Below are 27571 nucleotides of genomic sequence, written 5' to 3'. Positions count from 1 at the left end.
AAGAAGCGGAGCGCGATCGGAGCAGCTGATTAGATATTTGACCGTGTCGCGTCGAGCGGGGAGGATCGAAACGCGGCGTCGGATCGCGGAGTTAAAATAAAGGCGACAATTTGAATTACAAGATCGAAGAAAAGAAAGAGTGCTGACGAGAGGCAAGTCGGGTGTGGTAGGTCGATAACAGATTCGCCATGTTTGTTCTCTACCCAAAGAAGGCCGCCAAACTTCAGGGGATACAAGCTAACCAGATCGAGACTAGGGGCAACGCCGGACCATGTGACAGCCAAGGGTCCCTGAACCGTTCCACAAAACTACCTGAAGTACGACTTCATACAAATACTCCAAGGTACTACTACACAGAACGTTTCTACCCGTCTAATTTCGAGTGTGGCATTCATATCGAGCACATTGAATTGTATTTTCAGAAGGATACCAAAGATCATCATCCATCAACTGTCAGACTCAAATCGCAGTTCCAACGTGTTCTGTCTTCATCCTTTCGGACTCAGATGGAGGCCGACAATCACAAAAAAATTTAAGACGGAAGTCGGTCTGCAACAGCCCCGCGATCGCCGCCAGTGCACGTTCACTCGCTCGGACTTTCGCGTATCGGCTTGAAGATGCAACTGCTTCCGCGACGGAGTGGCCATGGATCAGAACAGCGGCAAGAATACGTGGTGCGTCTCCGTCTATGCCAGGGAGCTCACCAGACTTGAGGCAATAATTCGTGCAGCCGTAGATATTGGTCAGCTGATTGTGCAGATAAGTCTGTGACCTGATCAGTATGCGGGGAAATATTGACGAGGCAAGATGTGGGGGTTTCTCACTGTCGGATGTCGGTTGGCGAATGTGTCGTACAGTGACATATCCACGAAGTATGGTTTGACGTAGGTGATGAAGAACTCTTCGACGACTTTGTAATCGAAGTCGGAATCGACGAAGATGGCCGCAATATAAGCCTCGACCATGTCAGGCAGGCACTAAAGTCGTAGAATTGTCAGCTTTCCCGTGATCTTCCATACATTGTAGGCTCGGAAATACTACTTTGGGAGAATCCTTTGTGCCCAGCCAGTAGTCCATCGCTCCCTCGCTTTCAGCTTCCGCGGTCTGGATATCTTCAGCGTAATGCGTTACATTCGCCTGAATAGGCGCGCTGAAATGTTGTAGATGTCGATGGAACCCTAGCTTGACGGCCAAGGCCCCAAGAAACTTGTTTGACACCATTGCCATCTTCAGAATCCAGTTAGCAAAAATGAATACTCCTGCTACTCAGTGCAAACTTTTACCTTGTGCTCAGTTAGCCATTGCGGATCCTTATCCGGGAATCTTTCGAAGATGTCCTCCACGCACACCATGTCCAACAAAGCGTCTCCCAGAAATTCCAGTCGCTGGTAGCATGGCACCTTGGCCCACGCTTGTGGATAGGACGGATGGGTAAATGCAGATCGTAGCAGTCGCGGGTATTTGAACCTGTAACCTAGCCGCTCGAAAATTTTCTGGGCGAGATCATTCTCGAACCCATCAGCAACTTTGGTCTGGTACGCCGGCTTTGTATAAGTTATACGATAGTCTCCCCAGCAGTCTGCTGCATGATTGGTACTGTTCACGAAAACACTGACTGCTCTCACGGCCATGTCGAAGCGGTTCTCTTTGCCACCAGAAAGCATCGAACCTCCTATCAACGCCTCGCAAACATCTGCAATGGTCTTCTCTGCGAGGTTATGGGAGCTTTCTGTGACAAGATGCCTGATGTAGTCACGGCCTCGGAGAAGCTGGAGACCAGGAGGATACCAGTTGTGTCTATATTGATGTGAGCGAAGTCCCTTTTTTGAGAATAAGATTGGGTGTGCATAACATACCTTGAGAAACCGCGGCTGCGAATGTACTCATAGAGTCCCATCTTGATAGCAGCATTAAACATGTTTTTGTTGCAAATCAAACACATCCGGTTCACGTGAAAGTCATATTCGTCATCATCAGGCTTTTGACAGAATAGTGAGATAGATGTTGCCATTTTCAGGAAACTGTCTCCTAAGAACTCCAGTCGCTCATAGTTTTTGCCCATGCCTCGCTGTACATGGATCTGCAGGGCTCGGTGATCCTCAGTGTTGTCAGAATCCTTGGTGAAAGCCTCAAGGGCGAGGTCAAGTCTCATATCCAAGCCCAAAGATTGAAATCCTTCTCGAACAATCATGTACGCTTCTAACCTTGTGATGATTGCTGGAAAAGCCAAGCATGAAGTCACGATGCGAACGGGGATCTAATAGGTTAGCAAATGTTGTTGAAATTCCATGGCAGGGTGACTCACAGGGGAGATTCTCAAAGGCTGGGGGCAAACAGCGCAGATTGAACTTTCTGACTTTTCTCCTTCAGTTGCCCTATCAAGGAAATTCCGTCGATAGGAAATGTGCTCGACTCGAAGTACTGGCTGGTCCCAATCACATTGTTCCAGAAACTTTGGTCGGGAATTTTTGGAGAGGCTAAGAGTGTAGTTCACGATGTCTTTCATCCACCTTCGCTGGGGCGCCCAGGCTGGAGGAGGGTCGGATGCACGTAGGCTTGTGTCAATGGCGAGTGGAAAGTATCGCTTTCTGCCATCCCAGGGGTCATAGAAAAACTGGTTCAAGAGATACTCTGGCCCCATGTTCTTGGACCAGCTCAACTCAGGATTTTCATAAACGAAACGCAGTGTATCCCAGTCAATCACTTTCTTGGGTACAGAAGTACACGTCACTTCTCCGATGCCCGGTTTCACCGGCGCAAGCCAATAAGGAAACTTCTCTGGGGTTGGATCGAAGCTTTTCTGAAAGAGGTCACTGAAGACCGAAGTGGTGAATTTGGTCAACTGCATCAGCTCCTGGTAATTGATCGAAAGAACCGGTCTAAGACCCACGGTCCGAACATGGGTCTCTGTATCGTTTTCCACATAGACAGGGAATTCCGGGAATTCCACAAGTTGCTTTCGGGTTAAGAGCATTAAATCGCCATGCTCACGAATCAGTTTCTGCGAAGGCCTGAAGCTCATGACCATTCCGTACAATAGCTCAGGGTTCCTTTCCTCTTCTAGACTCCATATTAATGGTTTGCAGCGCATGGTGTATTGATTCGTTTTCTTCGACACGATTGCCAGTTTTGCGTTTCGCATTGCGGGTAGACGCCTCTGGTAGATCGAACAGAAGTGCTCATCTAGCAGCTTATTCCTTCGGAGGAGCACACAAAGATCAAACGCGGCTGACTGCTTGGCTCTCAGTTTCCTCGACTCAGGCTTTCCAGTGACGCCTCGAATAGGTGACTTCTCAGGCAGGATCACTTCGCAAATGAAGCATTTGTTGATTGGAATGATAAAGTACGTGACTTCTGTCGAAATATCGCTCTCGTATTGCTGTTTTCATTTTAGTTCATGTGAAAAGACGGTTGCAAAACAATCCAGAAGCATGCACTTACCAGTGACTGGGCATACCGTGCCAGGATGTCCATGGCATGGGGATATGTCAATTTTGCACCCGAAATGTCTATCTCGAAAAAGCGCTCTGCCTCTCTCTGCTCTTTTATTCTCTCCAAATCGTGATCATCTCCGTAGATCAATCTGTTCTCGGGGAGATTTTGGAAGAAGAAACGCATCTGGACCTGTGTTTTACTACGTTAACATCATATTCGACTTGATGAAGAATCTGCATACCTCATTTTCTCGCACTTCTTGTAACCGCCGCTGCTGTTCCTTTCTCCCTTGCTCAGTCATGGTCGCGTACTTTGAATTTTTGTAAGTATTCAGTTAATCCACAGGGAGGTCGGAAACATACCGTCGAGTCGGCATGTCGAGCACGACCTCTGCTTTGGATGTATTGAATGAGGGTGTCGTAAACGTCAAATCTATTCGAATATTAGACAGTGGCAATTGTCATAGCGGAAGTGTATACACACCTGACGACGAGATTGCAATCGGGGATGTCGAGTCCTTCTTCGGCGACCGATGTTGCAAACTGATGACGTTAGCTGCAATTCTCCCATTCCTTTGAAAAATGACACTCACAAGACAATTAACTGACCCTTGTCGAAATCTGATCAACACGAGAAACTGGTCGCGGAATGTGATGTTTCCTGTAACGTCAGAGTTTTGAACACCAACCAAGACGCCGGGGCGGAGGTTAGGAATGTTCATTATGTCGCAAAGGCGTGCCATCACTTTGGCCGTATTTCTCCTCTTGACAAACACTATGCACTTCTTATCTTTTGACATGCTGAAGTGCTGCGTCAACTTCCTGAGTAGACATTCGACTTTCGGACTAAGTTGTCCTGGCTCTCGTGGGTTGCTGAGCTCGTAAGTTTTCACAAGATCACTTGCCTCTTGTATGCGCTTGATGTCTTTCTCGATTTTCCCCGGTGCCTCACTGTCGGAACCCGAGTTCTTACCGATTTTGGCCTGAAGCTTGGGGATAACCTCATCCGCCAGGGCGTGTGTCCACACATAATCAGCACACCATCTTCCCAGCTCGGCGCTTGCTATCCAAGAAAATCTAAATACTGGCTCAAGTGACTTCATACCTCCAACCGTATTTTTCATGAGCCGAAACAGGTCTGTTTCAAAGGGAGCGTTGAGGTTGGAGTATGTCCATATCTCCTCCATCGGCCGCCTCACGATTTGTAGCAGAGCTTCCAGGTTCGCTGTCGTTGCTATCTGGCTGTCCAGAAGATCCTCTAGCTTCCTTGATACTATCAGTTAGAAGAGTGTTGGTTTAGCGCAGGTAGAACTTGCTCTTACATTGCCGCTTTTGCGATATCGCCCTTGGCATCGATGGGAGAAGCTGTCATGCCAAAAATTCTAGGGCGCATTGTAGGGTCCGCGCCCTGGTACGAGTCGCGAATGATGCTTTTTGATGTCAGTTGCTGGTCATCGGAGCCGCTTACTGCGTCGAGGTAGGGTACTTACCGTGCATAGGGATGATCTTTCTTGGTGTGATGCGCCTCATCAAAGATCAAGAGGTTGATCTGGCCTATCTTCACAAATCCATTGAGAAGACACTGGTTGAGAATCTCAGCCGTGCATACTATGACCATGTTCTCGGGTGAAATGCTGGTCCCAGGTTTGCTGGTCCCAGAGGTCCACTCCCATGCTGCCAAAGAAGTGGCCCACACTTTGGTCAATGTTATTGCGCAAAACAGCGGATTGCTGAAAAACAAGGGTCACGCTATCGACCTATTCTATTTTTAGCATTCAATCAAAGCTATTTGGAAATTAGCGTACCAAAAAGAAGGCAATCCGATGAGGCTTGCCGTTACCCCGATCTATCAGCTCCTGCTGGAGAATATGCTTCAGTAGCAAAACCGCGATGAGGGTTTTTCCTGAGCCTAGAATCGATAATTCGTCAAAATATACTCCTCGGCATTTGATTCTGCACTCGCTCACCTGTGTCGAGAACTGCAATAGTATTCTGAAGCTTTGCTCGCTCAAACAGCTCAATCTGGTACGCTCGGGGGTCTAAACTGCGGGCGTTCGGGTCGTGTTTAGCCAGCAGAGACGCAATGGCAAGCTCATGATCTGGTCGGTTGGCTGCTTTAGACTTGGCCGTCGCACTGGAGTTCCGGACCGCATGTTCGCTCAGCCTGTCAATAGATTAGCGCCACTTTGAGGTAATAACGTGTTTGGAAGACCAACAGAGCTTCAAACTGGGCATTTTGAGCTTTTCGGTTCTCCGAAGCCACTGGAACGGAAATCTGATTCTCTTCACTATCGGAATTGTCGGAAATGGCGGCGCCTTGGTCGGCCGATGCCATGGTATCTGGTGCTGGGCCCTTTTGTGGCTCCGAAGAAGGCTGCATAGCAAGCTCGAGTTTGTGGAAGTGAGGAGAGAAGGTGTGATCATTCCTCGCAGATGGTGTAATCGACTGGGATCTCCGATATGATTCTTGTTTTAGAAAGTGATGAAATGTGATATATGTGAGAAAGTGATCAAAGAGGAAGAGGATGATGTTGGGCTGCATTTTGATATATATACTCCCGAGCGGCGCTGGTCAGGTGCCACAAGCCAGTCTGCGGTAACCCATCCAGTTTGACTCAAACAAACAACCTCATGCATCTTCAAACGATCTATTCGACCTCTTTCTGCCACCAGTCATATCTGCGATCTCCACAGTGGTATGCATAGTAACCAACTCGATACAATATTGTCCAAATGTAATCGGGCGGGCCGCTCGCCGCTCCACTCGATTGCGATAAGATGGAGCTCTCCTATCGCTTATCGCCTCGCCAAATCTCAGGCCGAAACTGCGGGGCGAAGAAAGCGCGTTGAGATTCGCCTTCCACACACATCACGAGATCACAATCATGGAAGAGTCGCAGAACCTTCGGTCTTTGTTCTCTGCGGCAAAGGGCGACAAGAAATCCTTGGAATTGCGAGGGGACACCAACACCGAGACCTACCGCGACCTGGTCAATGCAGCAATCGCCAAGTTCCAAGAATGCCAGCGACAGGTGAGCATTGTCTCTCTGTTCAGCTCAAATGAGTCGCTGGACGATGTGTCGACCGGAGACATCCAGTACGTTTATCCACCACACGCCGAGTCGCTGTCTCCGAGCTAACCGTCAAGTCTAGATACATGACACTGGAATATCACCTTGCCGAGCTGATCCAGCGCGCCACCACATCCGATCGTGAAGCCGTTCTACGCCGAGCCCTGGAGCAATACGAGAGGTTCCTCACACGTCTTGACGAATATGAGCTACTATATGGAGGGGATAAGAAACTCTTCGCGCAATACATGGCCAACCCGACGTCCTTCACTCTTGCCCCTGTCAATGATGCGGCCGCCCGACGAGATATTAAGGTGAGGCGATTCAGGGAAGAAAAGGAGCTGAAGCAAAAACTGGAGGTATGTATATGTCCTACGAGGTCGAATCAGGCCCGTCCACTCACCAGCCTGCAGTATCTTGCGCGGAATGAAGCCCGGCTCCAAAGCGACGATGATGACACTCGGAGACTCTACCTGGCCGAGTTACAACTCTATACCCACCAAACCTTTCAAGCGCTTGACCTCTTGATGCAAGAACTGGCAATGCTTTCGGCGATGCAAAATGCACCCGCCCCGATCCAGCCACCGCCAGATGACCCGAGACAACGGAGCAACCTTGGAGGGGCAAACTACTCAGATCGCCTAGACCCATCATTGTCACAGTTACTCAATGGTGGAAGGAGTGGACCTATTCTCAATAGCAAGGGTAAACCAATTCAGCCCTTCACGCTGTTGGACCGTCGGACACAGCTCCAGGAGGGGGTTTTCCGTTCAGGCCACAATCTCCCCACCATGACAATTGATGAGTACCTCGCGGAAGAGCACCGAAGAGGCAACGTCCTTCAAGGTGGAGAGCAATCTGGCGTACAGCCAGAAATTGATGAGGACGACCTCGACAAGGCAGACGAGGAAACAATGAAGGCACGAGCGTGGGACGAATACGTCGAGGCCAACCCCAAGGGATCGGGCAACACTTTGAACCGGGGCTGAGCGATAAGGAACGTTACGGAACAGCTTTTCCACGACTATATTATCTGAGCCAGCGTCTCAAAGTTGGAACTTAATTCAGTTGTCAATGAAACATAAAGTCTCTTTCCCGAGTTCTTTCTGGACATCAAGCCAGCAAAACAAGGATAACAAAAGACACCAAGGAAACGCTGAACTCTCTTGACCACATTATTATCGGCTTTCTGCTGGGATCAGAACGTCTTGAATCAGAGTCGTAAAGCCAATTTGTGCCTGAGCACACCATAGCTCCAAAAGCTGGGAATTGAACCACTTCGTATACGGATCCACTACTTCCTTGAGTAGCAGCCTCGGGCTGCACTCGAGACACTTGGAACTCCAGCTGTTGGTTAAGTTGACTCAAAAAAAGCGACAAGTTCAACAAAATTCCGAGACTAATAGCACATAAATACTCTGTGCAGCTAACTCGAAAATCCCTAGTGATGGGCTATTCTCAATGTAGTTTTATTAGCATTGAATTCTCCAGGGTGGTTTGTAGAACCCATCCAAAAGGGAAATGAAGACCAGCCACACAAAGAAAGCCATTCTGGAAATGGCTCGTAGGTAAACAGCCAACAAGATACACCACACCTGAACTAGTGGCAACTTAGATAGGTCAAAGTCTAATTTGTATTTATCCTCTATCAGTTTCTATATCGTACATGATGTGTTAGCTCTTTTGGGCAAGTGAATATCTAGTTATTTCTTACATTATTCGCACCTCTCCTATTATTAGTTATAATAAGTTCACTCTTACCTAAGCCGAACTATTCTCACTTCCTCTTGCTTTACTCGTACTCAATTTTACTTTCACTTTCACTTCACTTTGCTCTCACTTCGTCTCTTACCTATCCTGGGGTTAATCCCCATTTTACCTACTCTCAGCTTAGTCTTATCTCACTTCACTCTTGCTCCCCTAGTGGCTGTACAGCTTTTCTTCACTGTTGCTCCTTACCTCACAGCTATTTATTATCTTGAACAATACAATGGCTTATTATTGGTCGTCCGTTCCTGACATTGAGCATAAGATCAATGTCCTATTAAAATCTGCGCTTCACCTTAGATTCGTCCATAAGAGCAATCACTATAAATAACTACAAGTTCAATAACATGATGTAGGTTACGTCTAAGTACCAAATTGTCTTGCCGTCATGGGTGGTGCATATCAGGGGTAACGCACGCCTACCTAGGATATAAGGCTTTCCATTAGAGCATGGTACCACAGCTAATATAAGAACCCTACGAAGGTTATAACAGCCAGAGCTCACTCTCTTTATTTTTCTTTTCTTTTCTTCTAATTTCTTTTCACTTTTTTTGGTTAATTTTTATTATTATTATTTTTTCGCCTATGTTGATGCCCGGTTTTGGATTGATGGCTGATCAGCACTCACAAACCAAAAAGTACTAGAAGTATGGAAACTTTTCATTTTCAAAACACTTGTTATAGCTTCATCGACTGTACAAGATTAGGAGTGATGATTGTATAGTGTCGGTTACTGTGCATATGACTGTTCAGCTGACCGTTCAGTGGGAACAATATGACTGTTTGGGCGACTGTTTTGATGACTGTTAGATTAAGGTACAAATCTCTTATAATTCCAGAACCAAGCCCTACTGAAATTGGAAAGCGAGCTTTGGCCGCTTTAACCTTCCGTTGATTCCGAGGGCTTGTCCGGCTTAGGGCCACTTCGCCGGATGCAGTCCATGAGCCAGCTTCGGTCTGTCGTAAGTGGAACAGCCTCCAAGGGCGTGATCATGTCTGCTTTTCATGACTTGTCTCGGTGTCACGCTGCAAGTCTCCAAGTCACTCACCGAATAGAATATACAAGGCATACTTTAGGGTTGGTGCTTTTGGCGCGGATACAAGTATCTTTGTCATTGCGTGATGCATCGACTAGCACCGCGGTGTCGTACTCAATACGAGTAAGCGGTATATAGAGGTTCATTAATCTCGTTGCAATTTTTCCACAGGGTATCTGCATAAGGTATAGTATCCTAGGATATTCCGTCAGTCTATCAGATAAAGCTTTTGGATTAAGAAGAAACATTGTCCTTGGCAATTTTCTTGCGCTGGATTTCCTCAAGAATTGCTCCGGCACCATCGGCCACCAGGGCATTCGCCAATGTGACGCCGAAAGCTTCTGCACTTTCGGGTGAATCAACAACGCCATCAAGTTCCACCTCAGCACATTGCTTGCCATCCACACTAACAACCACGGAGCGCATGCGCAATTTCTTCAACCCGTCAGAGCTCTGAACCCACTCAGATTCAACGCCGAGCGGAGCACTGCAACCTCCCTCGAGGGTCCGCAGGAGATTACGCTCAGCCAAGCAAGCGTATGTGGTCTCCTGGTGTCCGATTTGACGCAGCATCTCATGCAAAACTGTGTCGTCCTTGCGAATTTCAATTCCCAAAGCACCCTGGCCGACAGCGTAGAGCATACCGCCATTCTTGGAGTCAAGGTATTGTGTGATGCGGTCCCCAAGATCGAGGCGCAATAGACCGGCTGCCGCAATGATGATACAGGCGTAAGGGCTATCCTCAGCGTCCAGCTTCGACAACCGCGTGCCAATGTTTCCACGAATGTCTTGGACCTTCAAATGAGGGTATTTGCGGGCCAATTGGGCTGTCCGACGGATAGACGAGGTGCCGACCACGGAGCCTGCGGGTATCTCCTCTAGGCTCTTGAACGATAGCCCTTGCTTGACGACAAGAACATCTCTGTTATCTTCGCGGGGCATCATCGGGCCAAGGGTACAAGTATCGGGGAGGAGGGTGGGGACATCTGCATGCAAACGAAACAGACTTGTTAGCTATTTGACCCCGCCATATAAAGTGAGAAGCGGCATACCTTTGAGAGAATGCACAATGAAGTCGACCTGACCGCCGATCATCAATTCCTCCAGTTCCTCCGTCCACAGGTTCTTGGACGTGAAATCCTTCAGCGCAATGGTGGTGTTGAGATCACCGGCGGTCTCCTTGGAGAAGATCTGGAAATCATAGTTCGGGTGTGTTTTCTTGAGGGCAGCGCGCACCAGCTCGGTCTGTTCGAGGGCAAGCTTGGACTTGCGGGTGCCAATGGTGAAGGTGGTCTTGGACGGGGCGGGGGCGGCCATGATGAGGGGAAACAGCGACGGAGTGCGGATCACGCGAGTTCTGGAGGGGGAAGACCAGCCGAGGGAAAAGTGAGGCAATCGCGGAGGATCGGTCCGATCACGGGACGCGGTGATACAAACGGATACCGTACAGCAACGGATGTATGTATGTTCATGTACGGTACTCCGTACGCGGCGACAGGGCCATGCCGTAGAAAAAGAGAGAAGGAAATAACAAGACCTCTTTGGACGATCCTCTTGGCTTGTGAGGGGGTTTGATTAGGCGCTGGCCTGAAACTATGTATGTGCGCCCGACTCGACAGTAGTCAATTTCCCCGGCCGGATCTGCAGACTGACGTACTCGTTACAGACCTCGGCTTCGGAACGTGGAGATTACAAGACATGCGACCGTCTTATCACCTTCCCCCGGAATTGCCTCCTACATCCACGGGGTTCCAGAACCTTTCTCCTCTTCTTCCCCCTGATCGCGGTTTATTATTTCGCCCTCCCCCATTCTACTGAGTACATCCATTCCCCTTTCCATTTTCCTCTGTACCGACTGGGCCCTGCCGCTGTTATCGCCACCTAATTTACCCGGCAGCACACGATGGGATCCAGCAGCGGTAGAGCCATCAAGCTGCCTCTCGTTCCCTTGGCAAAGGGCTCCGTTCTGCTCCCCGGCGTCACATTGCGAATTCCGGTCTCCAACCGCCCGGACTTGACCAATCTCTTGTCATCTCTGGTCGATCGGCCCCAGAAGCGCGATGGCGGTTCCATTACCTTCGGATGTATTCCGCTTAGCTCGCCCTTCCTGAGCCGCGACGGCCAGCAGCTTCTTGAAGGTGATGAGTCGGAAGATGAACGGAAGGAGGATTATGACTCGATCGATGCCGGTCAAGCGCGCAAGGAAGACCTTTTCCGCTACGGTACCGTGGGCAAAGTGATCGGCGTACAACGCCGCGCCTATGCGGAACCATTCCTTCTGGTCCAGGGATCACAGCGATTCACGGTGAGAAAGGTACTGAAGGATCGACCTTTCTTCGAAGCAGAGGTCGTTCTTCATGATGAGAGTAGTGAGTTCGCCGACCCTGACATGTGACATGCGAAGACATCCCATAGCTAACATATATCTACCACTAGCATCTTCAATCCATGGCGACTCCGAAGCGGCCGAACTCTTCCAGCAGCTTCGTCAACTATCTCGCGAGCTTCTCACTCTTTTGCGCCTTTCCTCTTTGTTATCCTCCGCCTCGACTCGGCTGTCACCGCTAGTCGCGCGAAAGTTTGAATTGTATATCTCGAAGACGGAAATCGGCCAGGCCGGCAGACTAGCCGACTTTATGGCAGATGTATCTGATGGAAGTTTTGAAGAGAAACTGCGGATTCTGGCCTCGTTCGATGTCAAGGAGCGCCTGGAGCGGGTTGTCGAGATTCTGACTCGTCAAGCTCAACATATTAAGAGCAGCGTAAAGGTCACATCGATTACCACAACGTCGTTCCCTCCAAATTCGGATGTTGGACAGATTGATCCGCGTGAGCGTGATTTGCTCGCAAGGCGTGCGATGGCCGGCCTTTCAGGTCTTACCCCTCCTGGCCCTGCTGGCGCGCGGGGGGTGACAACGATGAGAAGGAGCCGAATGAAATTGATGAGCTGCAGAAGCGCATCACTGACGCTGAGCTGAGTCCCGAGGCGCAGAAGGTGGCTGACAAAGAACTGAAGCGTCTGCGCAAGATGAACCCAGCCAACGCGGAGTATGGTGTTTGCCGTACCTATCTCGAAAATCTGGCTGAAATTCCCTGGACCCAGGTCACTCAGGATCAATTAGGCCCTGATACGTTGCGGCGCGCTCGAAAGCAACTGGACGAGGACCATTACGGACTGGAGCGGATCAAGAAAAGACTTCTGGAATATTTGGCCGTTCTGCGCTTGAAGCAATCGACCAACCAGGATGTCGAGCGCCAGATCACTGGACTCTCGAAGGACCTGGATGCGTCGTCCACTGGCGATCTTGAGAAAGACGTTCCCCTTCTTTCAGAAGCTGACCGAGTTGCATTGGAGACCCGGCTGGAGATTCTCAAGTCCAAACGCATGACTGACAAGTCGCCCATTCTGCTGCTTGTTGGTCCTCCGGGAACCGGCAAAACCAGTCTGGCAAGATCGGTTGCTGCATCGCTTGGCCGCAAATTCCACCGAATCTCACTTGGTGGCGTCCGTGACGAGGCCGAAATTCGTGGCCACCGACGAACTTATGTTGCTGCGATGCCCGGTCTTGTTGTCAACGGGCTAAAAAAAGTGGGCGTTGCTAATCCCGTCTTCTTGCTGGACGAGATTGACAAGGTCGGGGGTGCCAACTTCCAAGGTGATCCGTCTGCGGCCATGCTCGAAGTTCTCGACCCCGAGCAGAATTACACCTTCACTGACCACTACATCAACATCCCGATTGATTTGAGCAAGATTCTCTTCATTGCTACCGCCAACTCCCTCGATACCATCCCAGCACCCTTGCTAGACCGCATGGAAACCATCTCCCTCTCTGGATACACCACTGTGGAAAAGCGACACATTGCTAAGAGGCATCTGATCCCCAAGCAGATCCGTGCCAATGGTCTGAGTGAGGGACAGGTCAACCTGTCAGATGAAGTTATTGATAAGACGATCACTGCCTATACTCGTGAATCTGGTGTTCGTAATCTAGAGCGCGAGCTTGGCTCTATCTGTCGCCACAAGGCCGTTCAGTTCGCTGACGCCGGCGATGCTGACCGCCTGGATGACTACAATCCAGTCGTTTCAGTCGAGGATCTCGAAGATATCCTTGGTATTGAGAGATTCGAAGAGGAGATTGCTGAGAAGCACGGTCGCCCTGGAGTTGTCACTGGTCTGGTGGCCTACTCCACTGGTGGACAGGGAAGCATCCTTTTTATCGAGGTGGCTGATATGCCCGGAAATGGACGTGTTCAGCTGACTGGCAAGCTTGGCGACGTTTTGAAGGAGTCTGTTGAGGTAGCCCTCACTTGGGTGAAGGCTCATTCGTTCGAGCTGGGGCTCACCCACGACCCAAATGAGGACGTCATGAAGAGTCGCAGCTTGCACGTTCACTGCCCCTCGGGTGCTATCCCCAAGGATGGCCCCTCGGCCGGCCTCGCACACACGGTGGCGCTCATCTCTTTGTTCAGCAACAAGCCCGTGCCGCCGCAGATTGCCATGACGGGTGAAATTTCGTTGCGAGGGCGCGTGATGCCTGTTGGTGGAATCAAGGAGAAGCTCATTGGGGCTCTTCGTGCAGGTGTCAAGACTGTGCTTTTGCCATATGCCAACCGCAAGGACGTCAAGGACGTACCTCAGGAAGTCTTGGAGGGTCTAGAGATTGTTTATGTCCAGTAAGTCAAACTACTCCAACGATATCCTGTATCGGCGCCTTGCTAACTTTCGCGTGCAGACACATCTGGGAAGCCCTTCGCCAAATCTGGCCGGATGCTCACTGGCCTGGTCAGCACCAAGTGAACTTTGTCGAGAGTCGTCTCTAGATGGCTCTGGATACTCGACATAATTTCCAGAGCGCGTTTCGACAATTACTGTTTCAATTATTATCTAATTGGTCCTCACTCTCTCGACTCCAATCGTTTTGCATAGCGTGCTGTTATTTGTACTTAATTACTTGTCTTTTTAATTTCTTGTATTTTCGATGCAGTTATGCCAGTCAAGATTTCCCATGTTAATATCATTCAATGCAGCACAGACATTATTAGAGGCTGATCATCCACATTTCCTGAAGGAAAGGAGTAGTAAAAAACGAAGACATTCTGAAGTCTCTGGTCTGTTATTCAACAATATAATACAGTGCAGGCCCAATAGCAATATGGAAGAAGTTACACAAGAACACCAGTTCTCCAAGAAAAGGTCACAATCAACACATTATGGTGTCTTCTTCATCCACTTCGGCGCCGGGGCGTGCTTGCCCTTGGCCATCTCCTTACGCGCAAATTCGAGACCCAGGGCCTTCCAAGTCGGCCGCCACGCCTCAGCCTCGTTCTTCAATTCCTTTGCCTGCTCCTCGTACGCCTTGCGCAAATCTTTATCAGGCTGTTCGGATGCGTCACTCTTTTGGACGTTTTCCTTGCGCATTTTTTGCTGGAATTTCTCCGTGGCATCCCAGGACTCCTTTTCCCATCTGCTCGTTGAGGAAGCGTATTAGCATTAAAACAAAGACATAGAAGACTTGATGCAGCAGAAATTTGCAACTCGACCCTTCCGAAAATGCATACGTACCGGCTGAAGTCCTTCGGTTCCTCGGGCCAGACGAACGGCTCCTGCAGCTCGACGGTCATCCGCTTAATGGATTGCGGCCGTCGCCATGCACCATAGTTCCGGTTATCGCGGGTGATACGGGTAATAGGTTGTTGCTCGATGTAGCTGCGGATGCTAACGACACCGACGCCATATACGCGCTCGAGGTAGTCACGAAGATCAAGTTTGTTGAAGTTGAGCGGGACGCGGAACTGGGCATAGCGAGGAGAGAGATTGGGAGTTCGGACAAGAGCGATTGTGAATTCGGGACTGTTTAGCGGCCTCGTTAGTACATTTCGTCGCTTTTTCCGTGGTGATGCTGGGGGCTGCTGGTCCAGAAAGACTCCTTGTGTCTGACCTTGGATCCTCTGGGGCAAAGGTTGAAATTTGACGGGTGGGTTGGGGGGCGTGTATTGACATACAGGAAGACCTGCTTGCGCTCGGTCAGGGGCAAGAAGCCACTTGTTCCGAGCTTGGAGAGTCCGACTGCTTTGCGCACCATTGTGGTTTTGAGTGGTCGTTGGTAGTGTCGGGGCAACTATCCGCAAGACATCTTTCGCTGCGCGGAAGTCGGAATTGCGTGGGTGGCCGCCCCGCCCGCCGTAGCCAATTTGTACCTTACCCTACACTACGACTTGAACAATTACAATCGTTGTTTCCTCTAGATTTCTGACTAGAGACCGTTCATATGACTAGTCGTATGTCTGGGGTATGAGGCTTGTCATAAAACAGCAACAGAGATACTTTGACTTCAGCTACAAAAGTACAATGGGTCCCTGCCCAGTAAGTATGGGTGCTTAGTCTGCTGCGTACTAGAGATTATGCTGAGCCGCGAAAATACCTAATCTACATTCTAATTTCATAACTCATGGTCATTAAGGTAATTGATATCCCGTGCCACTTTTACTGTGCTGAAGACCAGGAAACCTGGAGTCCCTCCAGGCGCTTGGAGCTCTCGTCCACATCAGCATCGGCCCGGGCTGGTTGTTCGTCCTCCTGAACTTCTTCGGAATCCGAGCCCGAGCCTTCTTCCTCGTCTTCGTCTTCTTCTTCGTCTTCATTATCTCTCTCACCCGCATCTCCATCAGCGCCAACTTCTTTCATGTAGTTCTCCAGATCACGAGCCATCTTTCTCGAGAACCCAGAGGCCTCAACTTCCACATCCAGTCGCTTTCCAGGGTTCTTCAGGAAGACCTTCTTCGCATCCGCAAAGGAAGGACCAGGCGCATCACTCACGAAGTGGAACTTGCGCTGGAAGTAGCGCTTGATACAGTTGACATCACGATCAAAGTACATTTCGGCATTGACGTGATCGATGGACACCATTTGCGGGAAATCGATGAGCACCGGTTCCAGCCGGTAATTTTCTTCTTCGGCCTCCGCGTTTTCAGCCTCCTTGTCCTTTTCACTGGGAATTGGAATTTCCTTGATAAGGATATTAAACTCGTTGAAATCACCATGGATCAAACCGAATCGCGCCAGTTCAATAATCATATCCATAAGCTCTGAGTATAGTCCTGCCGGATTGGGGACCTTGGCGATCTGACGAAGAGGGAAGGCGTCAATCAAGCTCATGACAATGGTATGGCGATTCTGCGCGATGGGTTCGGGGACCGAGAATCCGTTCTCTCGTAGCGCCTTCATGAAGGCAAATTCTTTCATCGCGGCCAGCCGCGACATATACATCCAGGAGCCAGTGTTGCGATGTCGAAGGTAGTCACGGTTGGTCTTAACGGTTCGGAACGAAATACGGCCCAGACGATGGATCTTGAGGATTCGTTGCGATCCACTGCCGTGTGCGACTACGACAATATCTGATTCCTTGCCAACACCAATCTGGTTTCCAACCGAGTACACGACCTTCTGTTTTTGGTGCGCGTTCAAAGCCAAATAGTCAAGACCTCCGTAAGTGAGTCGGTAGCCATCGTCTATTCACGCAAAGCAAATGTCAGTTACCAAAATGGGAGATATGACCAAGCACTCCATCAAATACGTACACTTCGCGTTCTTCACCTTGGCAATCAGGTTCGTCTTGGCCAAATTCGAGATGGCACGATGCACGCCACTGCCACCGCGCAGGCCTGACAACTGGGCGATCAGAGGGGTCGGAACAACCTCATGGTTACGGCTGCCAGCCTCCACCTATAGTACAAGGGCCATGTCAGTTATCCAGTCGTAGATCAGAAAAGCCGATACCCGCGGACGTGGCGGGGTGGAGGGGAGATAAGTACCCCTTGAAGCACGCGGAAATCCTCAGAGGTGAGGTAGCGGATCGCCTTGGCGTCGAGTTTCATTGTCCAAGACTTTGCGACAGATGTCGACCTCTAAACACTGTAAATTTTTTGAGCAAATGCGCTTGGCGATAGCTGGACCAACCTTGGGAGCGGATGCGGAGACAAAAAAAGTGATAAGCCCGGAAGCCCTAAACCCTATTTCCACTTCGGGCGCCAGACCTGATTAAGCCGCGTGCTGATCATCTCAACTTGTCGACGTAGAATAATTCCTGATAGATCATCCCATGACGCGTATATGCGATGAAGTAAATGGTTGTGTCCTTCGTTGTCTCAAAGTACAGAGGAGCTTACAATAATTGAACTTCCACTCCTTAACCAGATCTTAGACCACAAAGCCTCAATGCCTGAAAAGATGTAGTCTACATAACAACCAAGCTGCCCAATACAAAACGAAATGCAGTGGGAACGAAAAAAGTCCATAATATTCCTCAGTCGTTCCTGAATACATTAAATCCAAAGACAACCCGGTCTATCTTTGACGCTAGCACATGGTAAGCAGCAATAGAAACCGGAAGCATTTTGTTCAAGCTTATTCAGGACTTTCGTAGTCAGGGTTCTTCAATCTTGTTAGTACCTATCTAGAGTAATCCCAATATTCGACACTCTCGGAATCACTTACCTTGCGCAGAATGACCAAGCCCTCGAGGGTGCTGCTAAGCGGGATATACTGCTCATCTTCCAACTCGGCTCTTTCACCGTAAGACAAAAGCACCGGGGTACTCTGAGTCTGCCATCCGGTAATGGTCTTCGGACGACCAGCCTGGCCGACAACATCCACAGCCTGACCCACTCGAACATTTACGGTGAGTGGCTGCAGGTCTTCGTCGAGAGTGACGAGGTAACGGGGGAACATGGCGGTAATGAGGAAGTAGAGCAGATAGTGGTGCTCGGCCAGGATAAATTGCTTGGCATCAATCAAGGAGACAAGCACGGTAAGGAGACCAGCAGCCGAAACGCGAGAAAGAACCTGGCGATCGGTGTGGAAGGGGTTGAGGGTCATGGTGCCCTTTCCCATGTGCAATAGACCCTGAGCAATGCGAACCATGAAGAGCGAATTCTGGTCACGGTGGTAATAGCTGGCTAGTTGGCGGAGAAGCTGCGCCAAACGGGCATTATTAGTACCAGCACCACAGAGACCCATGGCGAAAATGGCATTAATAGCCACATCGTTATCATTGTCGTGGCTGTATCGGGACAAAGTGTCGTAGACCTTCATTTGAGGGTTACTGGGGCTAACCAAACCCATAGCCAGAGGCACAGCTCGTCGGATGTTACTAGAGCCGTAGTGCATGAGGTGGCCGAACTGACGCAGGATCATGTCTTGGCCGACATCCTCGCCCATGGCAATCAGCGATAGACCCAGAACAGCATATGACTGAACCAGCTCGTCGCCCTTGTTCTCCTCCTTCTCCTCAATCATGTCATTACAGATGTGAAGAAGTTCTTGCAGCTTTAGCACAGTTCCAGTGCCAGCCCAGGCACAAACCGAGGCAAGGACAGAGGTCGGCTTCGCCATCGGGTGATCGACAGCCTTGAGAATGTCGAGGATAACATCGACCTCTTCTTGACGGCCGAAGTAAAGGAGTGCCAGACCAAGAGCCATGAACCGTGTCCATTTGTCCTTAAGTTGCTTCTGGCGCTCCTCATCCATAAGTGTCGTAGCAATTGCTTCACTGACCTGGTGGTTCGATGAACCAACAAAAATCAGACCGAGCGAAACTGCTGCCATGGCGGAAAGTTGCATATCAAGGGAGGCGTCCTCAACAATGGGCAGCAGAACCTCCAGAAGCTCCTCCTTGTTTGATCCAGCATAGGCCAGACCGAGACCCATGATTGATGCCACCCTCATTGGTACGTTCTTAGCCTCAAGGTTGTCGGGGTCGCTCAGGAGGGCGAGGGCAGGGTCCGAATCGAGACGAACACCCGAGTTCAAGATACCGATTGCAAGTAGAGCACCAGCCTTGACCTGGTCCTCAGTCGCATAGGTAAATTTGTCGATCTTGTCCAGTCCATCCTCAACGTCTCGGTGGAGGAGCATACCAAGCGAAGCCGTAGTCGAAAGCATGCCGTCGTCCTTGGTCTTCCAGACCCACGGTCCCTTCTCGCCCTCGACAAGCATCATCTTATCGTTTCCAAATCCGGCATTGGCGAATGAGTTGACGAAGGCACTTGCCAAATTGTGTCGTGCCGAGTCAAGGTTGGTAAGACCTGCTCCACGGCTGCTCTCCAGGTGTGTCTTGTAGATGTCCTCGGGCATCTTGGGATCCAGGATGTTGAGCTCCTTTCCAAGTGACTTGAAGTGCTTGGGGATGGAGGTATTGTTCAGGCACTCCGCGAGAGCCTCGTCTTCCTCATCCTCCCCAGATAGATCAAGCCAGATCTGCTGACGGGCAACAAGGAACGCCATTTGCTTCTTAAGAGCCTTGTCGGAGGTGGCGTTGATATCGCTCTTGATAAGGTCCACATCGTTGAGTCGAATGGCGAGCACGATCGCTTGAGAGAGCTTGTTGTAGCGGACGTAGATCTCATGTGCCGTGCGAAGGAATTCCTGATCTTCGGGGTAGGTGAGCAGGTTGACCATGCTGACCATATACAGACAGACACGGGAGTATGTATTCTCATCCACAAATCGCGGGATTTCTCCGATGATTTCCATCTCACTCAGAAGATCAACAGCATCAGCCTCGGCATTGTGGCTGAGGAAGTAAGGAACCAGCGACAGTACAAGATCCACCAAGTCTTGGGTCTCCTTCTCCGAATTCAATCGGTTCTGGTATTCCTGTCCGATTTCCAATGCCAGATGTCTGATATATTCATGGCCCCAGGATCCAAGGTCCTCCGACTTTGCGAGGAGGCGGTACTTCAGCGTCTCCAGCTTCTCTTCGTCTCCGTAGGTCATACCGAGCACTGACAGCATATCGGCAAGCGAGTCCTAAGAAGCAAAATGTCAGAGTCGTGCTTTCGGTTGATCGGGAGAACGTCTAGGACTCACCTTCACGGCACCCACTACCCATTTTTCGTAGAGCTCAGCCAGGTCATCGTAATGCGGTCGGAGGAATTTGAGAGGTTTCGGAACGGCTGTCATGGAAGAGGTAGAGGTCTTGATGAAATTCTTGATGGCATCCAAAGCAGGCCCGTAGAGAGAAGTGTCCGGTTCCTATCGAAACCGAATGTTAGCCTCAACGTCGTTGTTCTCTTCGGACAGTCCATCCTACCTTTAATCGCTCAACAAGCATTTCAAGCTCATCCTTCAATTGCTGGTCCTCTTCACTAAGCTCATCTTTGAGAATGTTAGCCCGCACTTCCGTAAACATGGCAATGCAGAGATCACACACTCTGCTCGGAGATGCGTAACCCGCTGCAGTCGCAACTTACCATCCTGAGGCTCTTCATCCTTCTTCTTTCCATCCGTCGACGGCTTCTCGTCATTTTGGGGCTTCTTGCCGCTCAGCTCAGCAGCGTCCTCAACCTTGCCCTTGCCCTTGTCGGCGGCGGTTGACCGTTCGCCCTCGTTCACCATTTCTGACGGGTATCTGGCGACCAGGTCGGGGTAGTATCAACAGAGCACGACGCGAATTCGGATAATAAAGATCCAAGCGCACTGTGACTCAAACGAGAGGTGGTAAATGGAGTTTGCAGATGGCGAGTGATGCAGTTGTTAGCTGGTGACGGAGACAGAGAGCTCGGGCTGTTGCAGCTCCCGGGCTTATATAATCAACGCCAAGCCCTCGTCATGGCGTTCTGCCTCGAGCACCTTCTTCCGCCTTTTGCCTTCCGGTGTCATATTTAGCTAACTATCTAGATTCATCGAGGCTATTGAGCTTCCAAGGCTAATTCGGAGTGTTGATCTATCGCTATGGTCAACTTGAGTAGCACCTGTGGCTCACCCCAACCCTCTTTTAGTTTTCATCTTATTCAAATATATTCACTCAAATTCGACTGGATTGTTCACCAACTGAATCTTTGCATCCAGGCATCAGATATCTGTACAGCGTCCCACCAGGGTAACACATCAAAATATTGTCGATACCTCGCTATAGATTATTTAGGAATTTGACAGATCTGTACCTATGACGCTCTTTGATTATGGTGATTGTTCTTCCAGCTGGGGTAGCACTCGCAGATCGACCAATTGGATACAATAAGTTGGCGAAATGAGAATAGTGCAATTAGTATAAACCAAGGAGCATTTCCAGTAGACCAGTCATGCTGGACTCAACTGTGTACAATCGTTAAGATACTATTAAGGTACTCAAATCCCCCATTGCAACAAGGCACTTGCACAGCAAAAGGGTTCCCAGTGGCGGATTTGATGATATCAGCCGGTTATCGCCTTATCGCAAAGCTCCGTGTTTCTGTCTGTCTCCACTTCACGACGCCAACACGCGCCCGGGCATCTTGAACGTTATGGGTGAGGAGATGGATATGGACTCTCCAGAGCAGCGCGGAGCCAAACGCCCCTTGGAGGAAACAGAGGCGTCCGGGCCCTCTCGACCGAAGAGGATCAAAGTAAGGAGACCCATTCCCACCTGCCGCAAAGACATCATGACATGGGCACGGTCTCATGCTAACATACGATGAAACTAGGCCCTTGATCCTGATGTCGTCAACAAGATCGCTGCCGGCGAGATAATCGTCGCCCCGATGCACGCATTGAAGGAGCTGATTGAGAATGCCGTCGACGCAGGCTCCACGTCGATCGAAGTTCTCGTCAAGGATGGAGGATTGAAGCTACTACAAATCACGGACAATGGACATGGAATTGATGTGAGCTCTCGATAATTGGTCTTCTGGGATAATAAATGGAAAACTTCAGCCGCTGACATGCTATAGCGCGACGACCTTCCCATCCTCTGCGAACGGTTTACCACGTCCAAGCTGAAAGAGTTCGAGGATCTTTCTTCCATCGGCACGTACGGGTTCCGCGGTGAAGCATTGGCTAGTATCAGTCATATTGCCCATCTCACAGTCACGACTAAAACAGCCGGGTCGAGCTGCGCCTGGCGCGCACATTACGGAGATGGGAAGCTGGTTCCTGCGAAACCGGGGCAAAATGCTGCGCCCAAGGCCACTGCAGGACGTGGAGGAACACAGATCACAGTTAGCACTACCAGCTCTGCCTCAAAACCTATGGAAATGCAGATCTAACAAATATCACAGGTCGAAGACCTCTTCTACAATGTCCCAACCCGGCGCCGTGCCTTTCGGTCTTCCAGCGAAGAGTACGCCAAGATTCTGGATGTGGTTGGGCGTTATGCAGTGCATTGTTCTGGCGTTGCTTTCTCATGTCGCAAGCATGGTGATTCGGGAGTGAGCATCTCGACTCCTTCGGCCGCTAACACGATCGACCGGATACGTCAAATACACGGAAGTGCTGTCGCAAATGAGGTTGTTGAGTTTGAGGTCGCCGAGAAGAAGCTTGGTTTCCGAGCCTCTGGACTAGCCACAAATGCCAATTATCATGTCAAAAAGACTGTGATCCTCCTATTCATCAATCACCGTGCCGTCGAATCGACAGCCGTCAAACGCGCCGTTGAGCAGACCTATTCCGCTTTTCTTCCGAAGGGTGGACATCCGTTTGTGTATCTTGATCTGGAAATCGAACCACATCGTGTTGATGTAAATGTGCATCCCACCAAACGAGAGGTGAACTTCCTTAATGAGGATGAGATCATCGAGATGGTGTGCAGTGAAATCAGATCCAAGCTTGCCCATGTCGATTCAAGTCGAACTTTCCTGACTCAAAGCCTCTTGCCGGGAGTCCAACCCATTGAAACCCTTCAACCGGAACAAGATGCTGCTGCTGGCGAGGGCGCAGTCAGCAACAAACCAATCAACACACCCAAAACACCAGCAACCTCCAAAAGGCCCTATGAGAACAATCTCGTTCGCACGGATTCTAAGGTCCGCAAAATAACCTCGATGCTCACCGCTGCTCCGATCTCATCGCCATCTCACCCTGGACCACCGAACACAGAATCCGGTATTCCAGCAGCATCCATACGCGATGAAGGACTTCAATACGAAACAACCGATCGCCAACCTCTGCGTATCGCCCTGACTTCCGTCAAAAGCCTTCGCAACTCTGTGCGTGCCGCAATGCACAACACATTAACAGAGATGTTCGCATCACATACCTACGTTGGTCTCGTGGACGAACGAAGACGCCTGGCAGCTATTCAGTCTGGAGTGAAACTCTACCTGGTCGACTATGGCCTCGCCTGCAACGAGTTCTTCTATCAGGTCGGCCTAACCGATTTTGGCAACTTCGGCGTGATAAACTTAGATCCGCCGCCGAAGATTGTGGATCTGCTCAGTATCGCAGCCGAGACGGAACAACAAGATCACGCTGGTAATAATGACGAGGAGGCTGGTGATATCTTCGCCAACGCCGCAGAAGTTGTTTCTCGTACTCTCATCGAACGCCGTGAAATGCTGGATGAATATTTCTCGATGCAAATCAGCCCTGAGGGTGAGCTCCTCACGATCCCGCTGCTTTTGAAAGGCTACGTTCCTTCTCTAGCAAAACTTCCTCGATTTTTGCTACGGCTTGGTCCATATGTGGATTGGACCGGAGAGCAGGAGTGTTTTCACACTTTCCTTCGAGAACTTGCAGCTTTTTATACGCCAGAGCAATTGCCAATTCCCCCACCTACATCGAAAGATGCATCTGCATCTGCTCAATCAGAGCCGGCCACGGGAGAGACAGCTGCAGACGAAAGCTATGTAGCTGAAGAAGATCCTTTAATTCATGCACGTCGCGCACAAATGGCTCGAATGCTAGAGTACGCGGTATTTCCTGCTCTACGTTCCCGACTTGTTGCGACTTCAAGAATGCTGCGGGGTGTGGTTGAAGTTGCAGACTTGAAAGGTCTCTACAGAGTATTTGAACGATGCTAAGTTTTAAGTTAGTATAATTATTCCACTGAACATCCAGAGTTTGCGAGCATTGTGCAGCTTTTAGCCAAATCCTCACGTCAATGGATATTTTAGAAGTTGATATAAAAATGTGATCCAGTTTCCAATTACGCCGTGTCCATTTGAACTTCCAGTAACACAATCGTCCATATTTGTATACAAGGAGAACAGAAACACGAAAGGACAGCGGTTGAGGTGATATACCATTAATATGTCATGCAAAGCCCGACCGGATCCAGTGATCATTCGGAATGCTTGCTCTCTTGAGAAAGAGGGATGAATAGTGCATACAGAAAGAGAAACGCAGAAAGGTCGAGAGCGACCAGTGAACCCGCATTTTCGCTCGCGTAAAAAAAAATTGAAATGGGGACGGTAAGGATGCCAGCTTCACTAAAGGCAGAGCTCGGAAGAAATATGAAAAAAAAGCTTCGCGGATACAGTCAGAGTATTGCATGGTCAAAATGGTGGTTGATCATTCCATTCCACCAGATCCGCGCGACGCCATGCGCCAAAAACCAGAAACTTGGGGTCATCCCGTGTTCGTAGAAATCATAGGTCAAATCGTTCAACATAAAATCTTGCAATGCTGTTGGGTAATTCAGGCAAATGCAAGGCGAAAGAATAAGATTAAGAATATGTGGTCTGGAATATGCAGTCAGATGTGGGTGAAAAGAAACTCAAGATTTGAGTTGTAGCCAGAGTGATGCGCACTCTCAGTATCTCGAGTATGGCTTGTTGAGCAGTGCGATCTCACGAGCGACAGTAGGCCACTCTAGTTCGCGTTTGATGGGGATATTGCGTTTCTTCATTTGAAGCTCTTCCCACTGAAGCAGCTCGTAACTATGAATAGAGTTAGTCACATAACCGGCTGATGGAAGGAAGGTGCGAGCCATCTTACACAAAGCGTAGATGAGGCTGGATAATCACATTCAGTCGTCTAGCGCGAACGAAACAGCTGCATCGATGTTAGTTGGATGTATCAAATCGGACGGGCAGTAGAGAAACTTACTAAGCTCGCGGGAAAGAGAGACCCTTGGCGGCCATAACTTCGGCGATGCAAATGCTGGCGGATCGGGACACTCCGACCCGACAATGAACCAGGGTAGCGGATCCATCGCGCTTGCCTTTTTCTGCGCGAAGCAATTAGTCAATGCCGGGAAAGAACTCAAAACAAACGACATGATAAAGGATTGTTCCATGCCACTTACCAATAAACTCCAAGCACCGATCAATCTCCTGCCAAAGCGAATCGATGCCGTTGTCTTGAACGTTGTCAATGTACATCAAGTTCTCCGGTCCCCACGCAACACGCTCTTCCTCAGTCCAGGAAACAGGCTCTCCGATACTCAACACGCGGTTGATGGCAAGCTTGTCCAAAAGTTCTGGATTGTTGGCGTGTTGGAGATTGCCCAGATACAGGTAGGGGAGAATGCGGCTGGGCAAGGAGCCGTCCATTTTGAGGAACCACTGCGGATCCCACATGCTGGAGGTATCAAGGGAATGGGACACCGGACTTCCCTGCAACAGGCGAGGTTGAATGTGACTCAGGAGCGCGACGTCGGTCGGATACGTGAAGAAGTTTCGCTTCTTTTCGCAGTGCAGTCTGAGCCACGCCTCATGGGCAGGAACCCCTTCAGCAAACATGAAATACGCCACTGCAAGGAGGGAACTTTCGGTATAGCCATCGGCGCAATGGATAAAGACTCTGCGAGGTTTCTTATTCGAGTGAAGCATGGCGACATCACCGTCATGATCGGGCACCTCTTCAGGCTCATCCGGATTGGCCAAGTAATAGATCCATCGAACCGTGTTGACCAAATCTTCCACTTCTCGAGTGTTGCCAGATGGAAGCACGATCGACCCCGATGAAGGGAACTCCATTCGCTGCGGACCGTCCTCGAGTTGCTTATCGATCATTCCTAGGAAACGAGGACCCGGGATGCTGGCAAGGTCGCTTGCTTCGATCAAAAGATCGTACTGGGTTTCTTTGGGTGGCTCGTAGGCGCCCGGTCTCAGCAGATAGTCCGGAGTTGGACCGAGCCAAACATTCGCCGATATCTCCGAGGCCTGAGACATACTGCGCATTTCCAGTCGCTCCCATTGGGCTAGTGAAAAGGGTGATTAGCAGGGTTCACAAAGAGACGATGAGAAGTATTCCGGTGGACTTACAGAAATCCATGACTTCGCCAGTGATCTGGCCTTTTGCGTCAATGGCAACCATACTGGGGAATTTCTTCTCGAATTCCGCGAAGGTACCTGCATGAAAGCGAAATTAGCCGGGTTTATCCTTGTCAGTTTGAGGGCCATGGAGCTTACTGGTGACGACAAAGGTGTTGTAGGTGGGTCGTTCTTGAGTAGGATCATGCTTCAGTCGCCATGCTTGCTGCGCCGTCGCGAAATCCTCCGCCAAGGCAAGAAGCTCAGACTTGCTGGCTCCATCTTCACCATAGACGATGATATCCGACATGGCCGCGAGTTTGGCCGTCTGAATCTGAAAGTTCCGCACCGAGAAGCCTTCCGGCGGATCCGCCATCAAGAAGCGCAACGCCGGAGACAGCACTTCATCGGCAGAGATGGCGCCCTTGATGCGTGCCTTGGTCAGATCCCCGCCCAGCTTGACGACGGTGATTCCTCGCCAGCACTTTGGAGACCTACGGGAGGCCCGCTTGCGACTAGAGAAGAAGCCCAGCTGCACATGGTTATCGGCGTGGAGACCATGCAACCATGGGAACATCTGATTTGGGTCAGGCAAGGGTTGCGATGCCATATGATTCATGGCAGCAGCTAATGTCTCCCCGTCAAGAGCATAAACAGTCGCGGCCGGCGGTCGTGAAATGCGCACGAAGGCATCTGGCGGATACAGAAGGGACGAGGGTTGATCGTGCTGGGTCTTCGGTACGGGAGAATCCAGCGGAGATACCTCAGGCGATGGCCCTGTAGGGCAAACGGGAATATGTTTGTTTGGAATTGGGCTTGGCCGTCGGTTCACAGTCAATGCCGAGGGAATGGGTGACGGAGGAGGGGTCGAGTGGTGCAGCGTATGCTGCTGGACGACGACAGTCGCCATGATCGAAATCGGGTCACCGACAGCGCAGGCTCAACGATCGCAAGTAAGTTCGAGGAAGAGAGAGATTCGTATCACTTTATCGGCAGCCGCACGGTCTCAGGATCACATCCTTTGCAACGCGAGATGTCGGGCGGTACGGATCTCCTGATAGACGGATGGTGCGCAGGGTCTCGGCTCTGTACTTGACTTGGTCAGCGCTGCACAGACGACGATGCGGTGATGAATTGTTTTTGAGGCTGTCGAAGGGAAAAAATGGGCGAGTCTGAAGCAGGACCGGAATGTGAAGGGGGAGGGGAGGCATACAGTTATCCAAGGCCCACACAATATTTAGGCGCTCTTCTCATACGACGGCGATAGGCAAACACAGCAAGGGGGCTGCGACAGGTATGAAGCAGGTGGGAG

The 27571-nt window shown here is 50.2% G+C and overlaps 9 protein-coding genes across 9 annotated transcripts; 3 read left to right on the top strand and 6 right to left on the bottom strand.

Moving 5' to 3' along the window:
* Nucleotides 1–459: 459 nt before the first annotated feature.
* On the bottom strand, nucleotides 460–5976 carry N7532_005437 (uncharacterized protein; the record flags this gene model as incomplete). The annotated part of the gene is made up of 18 exons (XM_056617931.1): nucleotides 460–765; nucleotides 825–977; nucleotides 1039–1227; nucleotides 1284–1797; nucleotides 1857–2257; nucleotides 2306–3379; nucleotides 3442–3618; nucleotides 3677–3745; nucleotides 3798–3867; nucleotides 3919–3977; nucleotides 4028–4497; nucleotides 4540–4700; nucleotides 4757–4864; nucleotides 4925–4988; nucleotides 5044–5191; nucleotides 5240–5343; nucleotides 5402–5598; nucleotides 5651–5976. The coding sequence occupies 18 exons, from the start codon at nucleotides 5974–5976 to the stop codon at nucleotides 460–462; spliced, it is 4590 nt and encodes a 1529-aa protein (XP_056474090.1).
* Nucleotides 5977–6319: 343 nt separating this feature from the next.
* N7532_005436 (IGBP1/TAP42 family protein) lies at nucleotides 6320–7494 on the top strand (the record flags this gene model as incomplete). The annotated part of the gene is made up of 3 exons (XM_056617930.1): nucleotides 6320–6531; nucleotides 6588–6864; nucleotides 6919–7494. The coding sequence occupies 3 exons, from the start codon at nucleotides 6320–6322 to the stop codon at nucleotides 7492–7494; spliced, it is 1065 nt and encodes a 354-aa protein (XP_056474089.1).
* A 2049-nt stretch (nucleotides 7495–9543) lies between these two features.
* Nucleotides 9544–10626, bottom strand: N7532_005435 (porphobilinogen deaminase; the record flags this gene model as incomplete). Its single annotated transcript, XM_056617929.1, has 2 exons — nucleotides 9544–10295; nucleotides 10362–10626. 2 exons carry the CDS (start codon nucleotides 10624–10626, stop codon nucleotides 9544–9546), a joined length of 1017 nt encoding a protein of 338 aa, XP_056474088.1.
* A 586-nt stretch (nucleotides 10627–11212) lies between these two features.
* On the top strand, nucleotides 11213–14130 carry N7532_005434 (putative LON domain serine protease; the record flags this gene model as incomplete). The annotated part of the gene is given in 4 exon segments (XM_056617928.1): nucleotides 11213–11678; nucleotides 11746–12218; nucleotides 12236–13983; nucleotides 14043–14130. 4 exon segments carry the CDS (start codon nucleotides 11213–11215, stop codon nucleotides 14128–14130), a joined length of 2775 nt encoding a protein of 924 aa, XP_056474087.1.
* A 388-nt stretch (nucleotides 14131–14518) lies between these two features.
* On the bottom strand, nucleotides 14519–15392 carry N7532_005433 (mitochondrial 54S ribosomal protein uL23m; the record flags this gene model as incomplete). Its single annotated transcript, XM_056617927.1, has 3 exons — nucleotides 14519–14774; nucleotides 14873–15160; nucleotides 15313–15392. The coding sequence occupies 3 exons, from the start codon at nucleotides 15390–15392 to the stop codon at nucleotides 14519–14521; spliced, it is 624 nt and encodes a 207-aa protein (XP_056474086.1).
* Nucleotides 15393–15793: 401 nt separating this feature from the next.
* Nucleotides 15794–17184, bottom strand: N7532_005432 (protein kinase RIO2; the record flags this gene model as incomplete). The annotated part of the gene is made up of 3 exons (XM_056617926.1): nucleotides 15794–16818; nucleotides 16888–17032; nucleotides 17122–17184. The coding sequence occupies 3 exons, from the start codon at nucleotides 17182–17184 to the stop codon at nucleotides 15794–15796; spliced, it is 1233 nt and encodes a 410-aa protein (XP_056474085.1).
* Nucleotides 17185–17713: 529 nt separating this feature from the next.
* On the bottom strand, nucleotides 17714–20704 carry N7532_005431 (proteasome regulatory particle base subunit RPN1; the record flags this gene model as incomplete). The annotated part of the gene is made up of 5 exons (XM_056617925.1): nucleotides 17714–17740; nucleotides 17804–20116; nucleotides 20177–20341; nucleotides 20400–20464; nucleotides 20560–20704. The coding sequence occupies 5 exons, from the start codon at nucleotides 20702–20704 to the stop codon at nucleotides 17714–17716; spliced, it is 2715 nt and encodes a 904-aa protein (XP_056474084.1).
* Nucleotides 20705–21591: 887 nt separating this feature from the next.
* N7532_005430 (mismatch repair ATPase MLH1) lies at nucleotides 21592–24084 on the top strand (the record flags this gene model as incomplete). Its single annotated transcript, XM_056617924.1, has 4 exons — nucleotides 21592–21693; nucleotides 21772–21951; nucleotides 22018–22284; nucleotides 22345–24084. 4 exons carry the CDS (start codon nucleotides 21592–21594, stop codon nucleotides 24082–24084), a joined length of 2289 nt encoding a protein of 762 aa, XP_056474083.1.
* A 731-nt stretch (nucleotides 24085–24815) lies between these two features.
* pps1 (tyrosine/serine/threonine protein phosphatase PPS1) lies at nucleotides 24816–27169 on the bottom strand (the record flags this gene model as incomplete). Its single annotated transcript, XM_056617923.1, has 6 exons — nucleotides 24816–24942; nucleotides 25001–25057; nucleotides 25112–25232; nucleotides 25311–26207; nucleotides 26272–26358; nucleotides 26419–27169. The coding sequence occupies 6 exons, from the start codon at nucleotides 27167–27169 to the stop codon at nucleotides 24816–24818; spliced, it is 2040 nt and encodes a 679-aa protein (XP_056474082.1).
* Nucleotides 27170–27571: the final 402 nt, after the last annotated feature.

The sequence above is a fragment of the Penicillium argentinense genome (genome assembly GCF_028826775.1).
Source record: "Penicillium argentinense strain IBT 30761 chromosome Unknown utg000005l_segment0_segment0, whole genome shotgun sequence".
Classification (NCBI taxonomy): domain Eukaryota; kingdom Fungi; phylum Ascomycota; class Eurotiomycetes; order Eurotiales; family Aspergillaceae; genus Penicillium; species Penicillium argentinense.
This window is presented reverse-complemented; position numbering and strand designations above follow the sequence as displayed.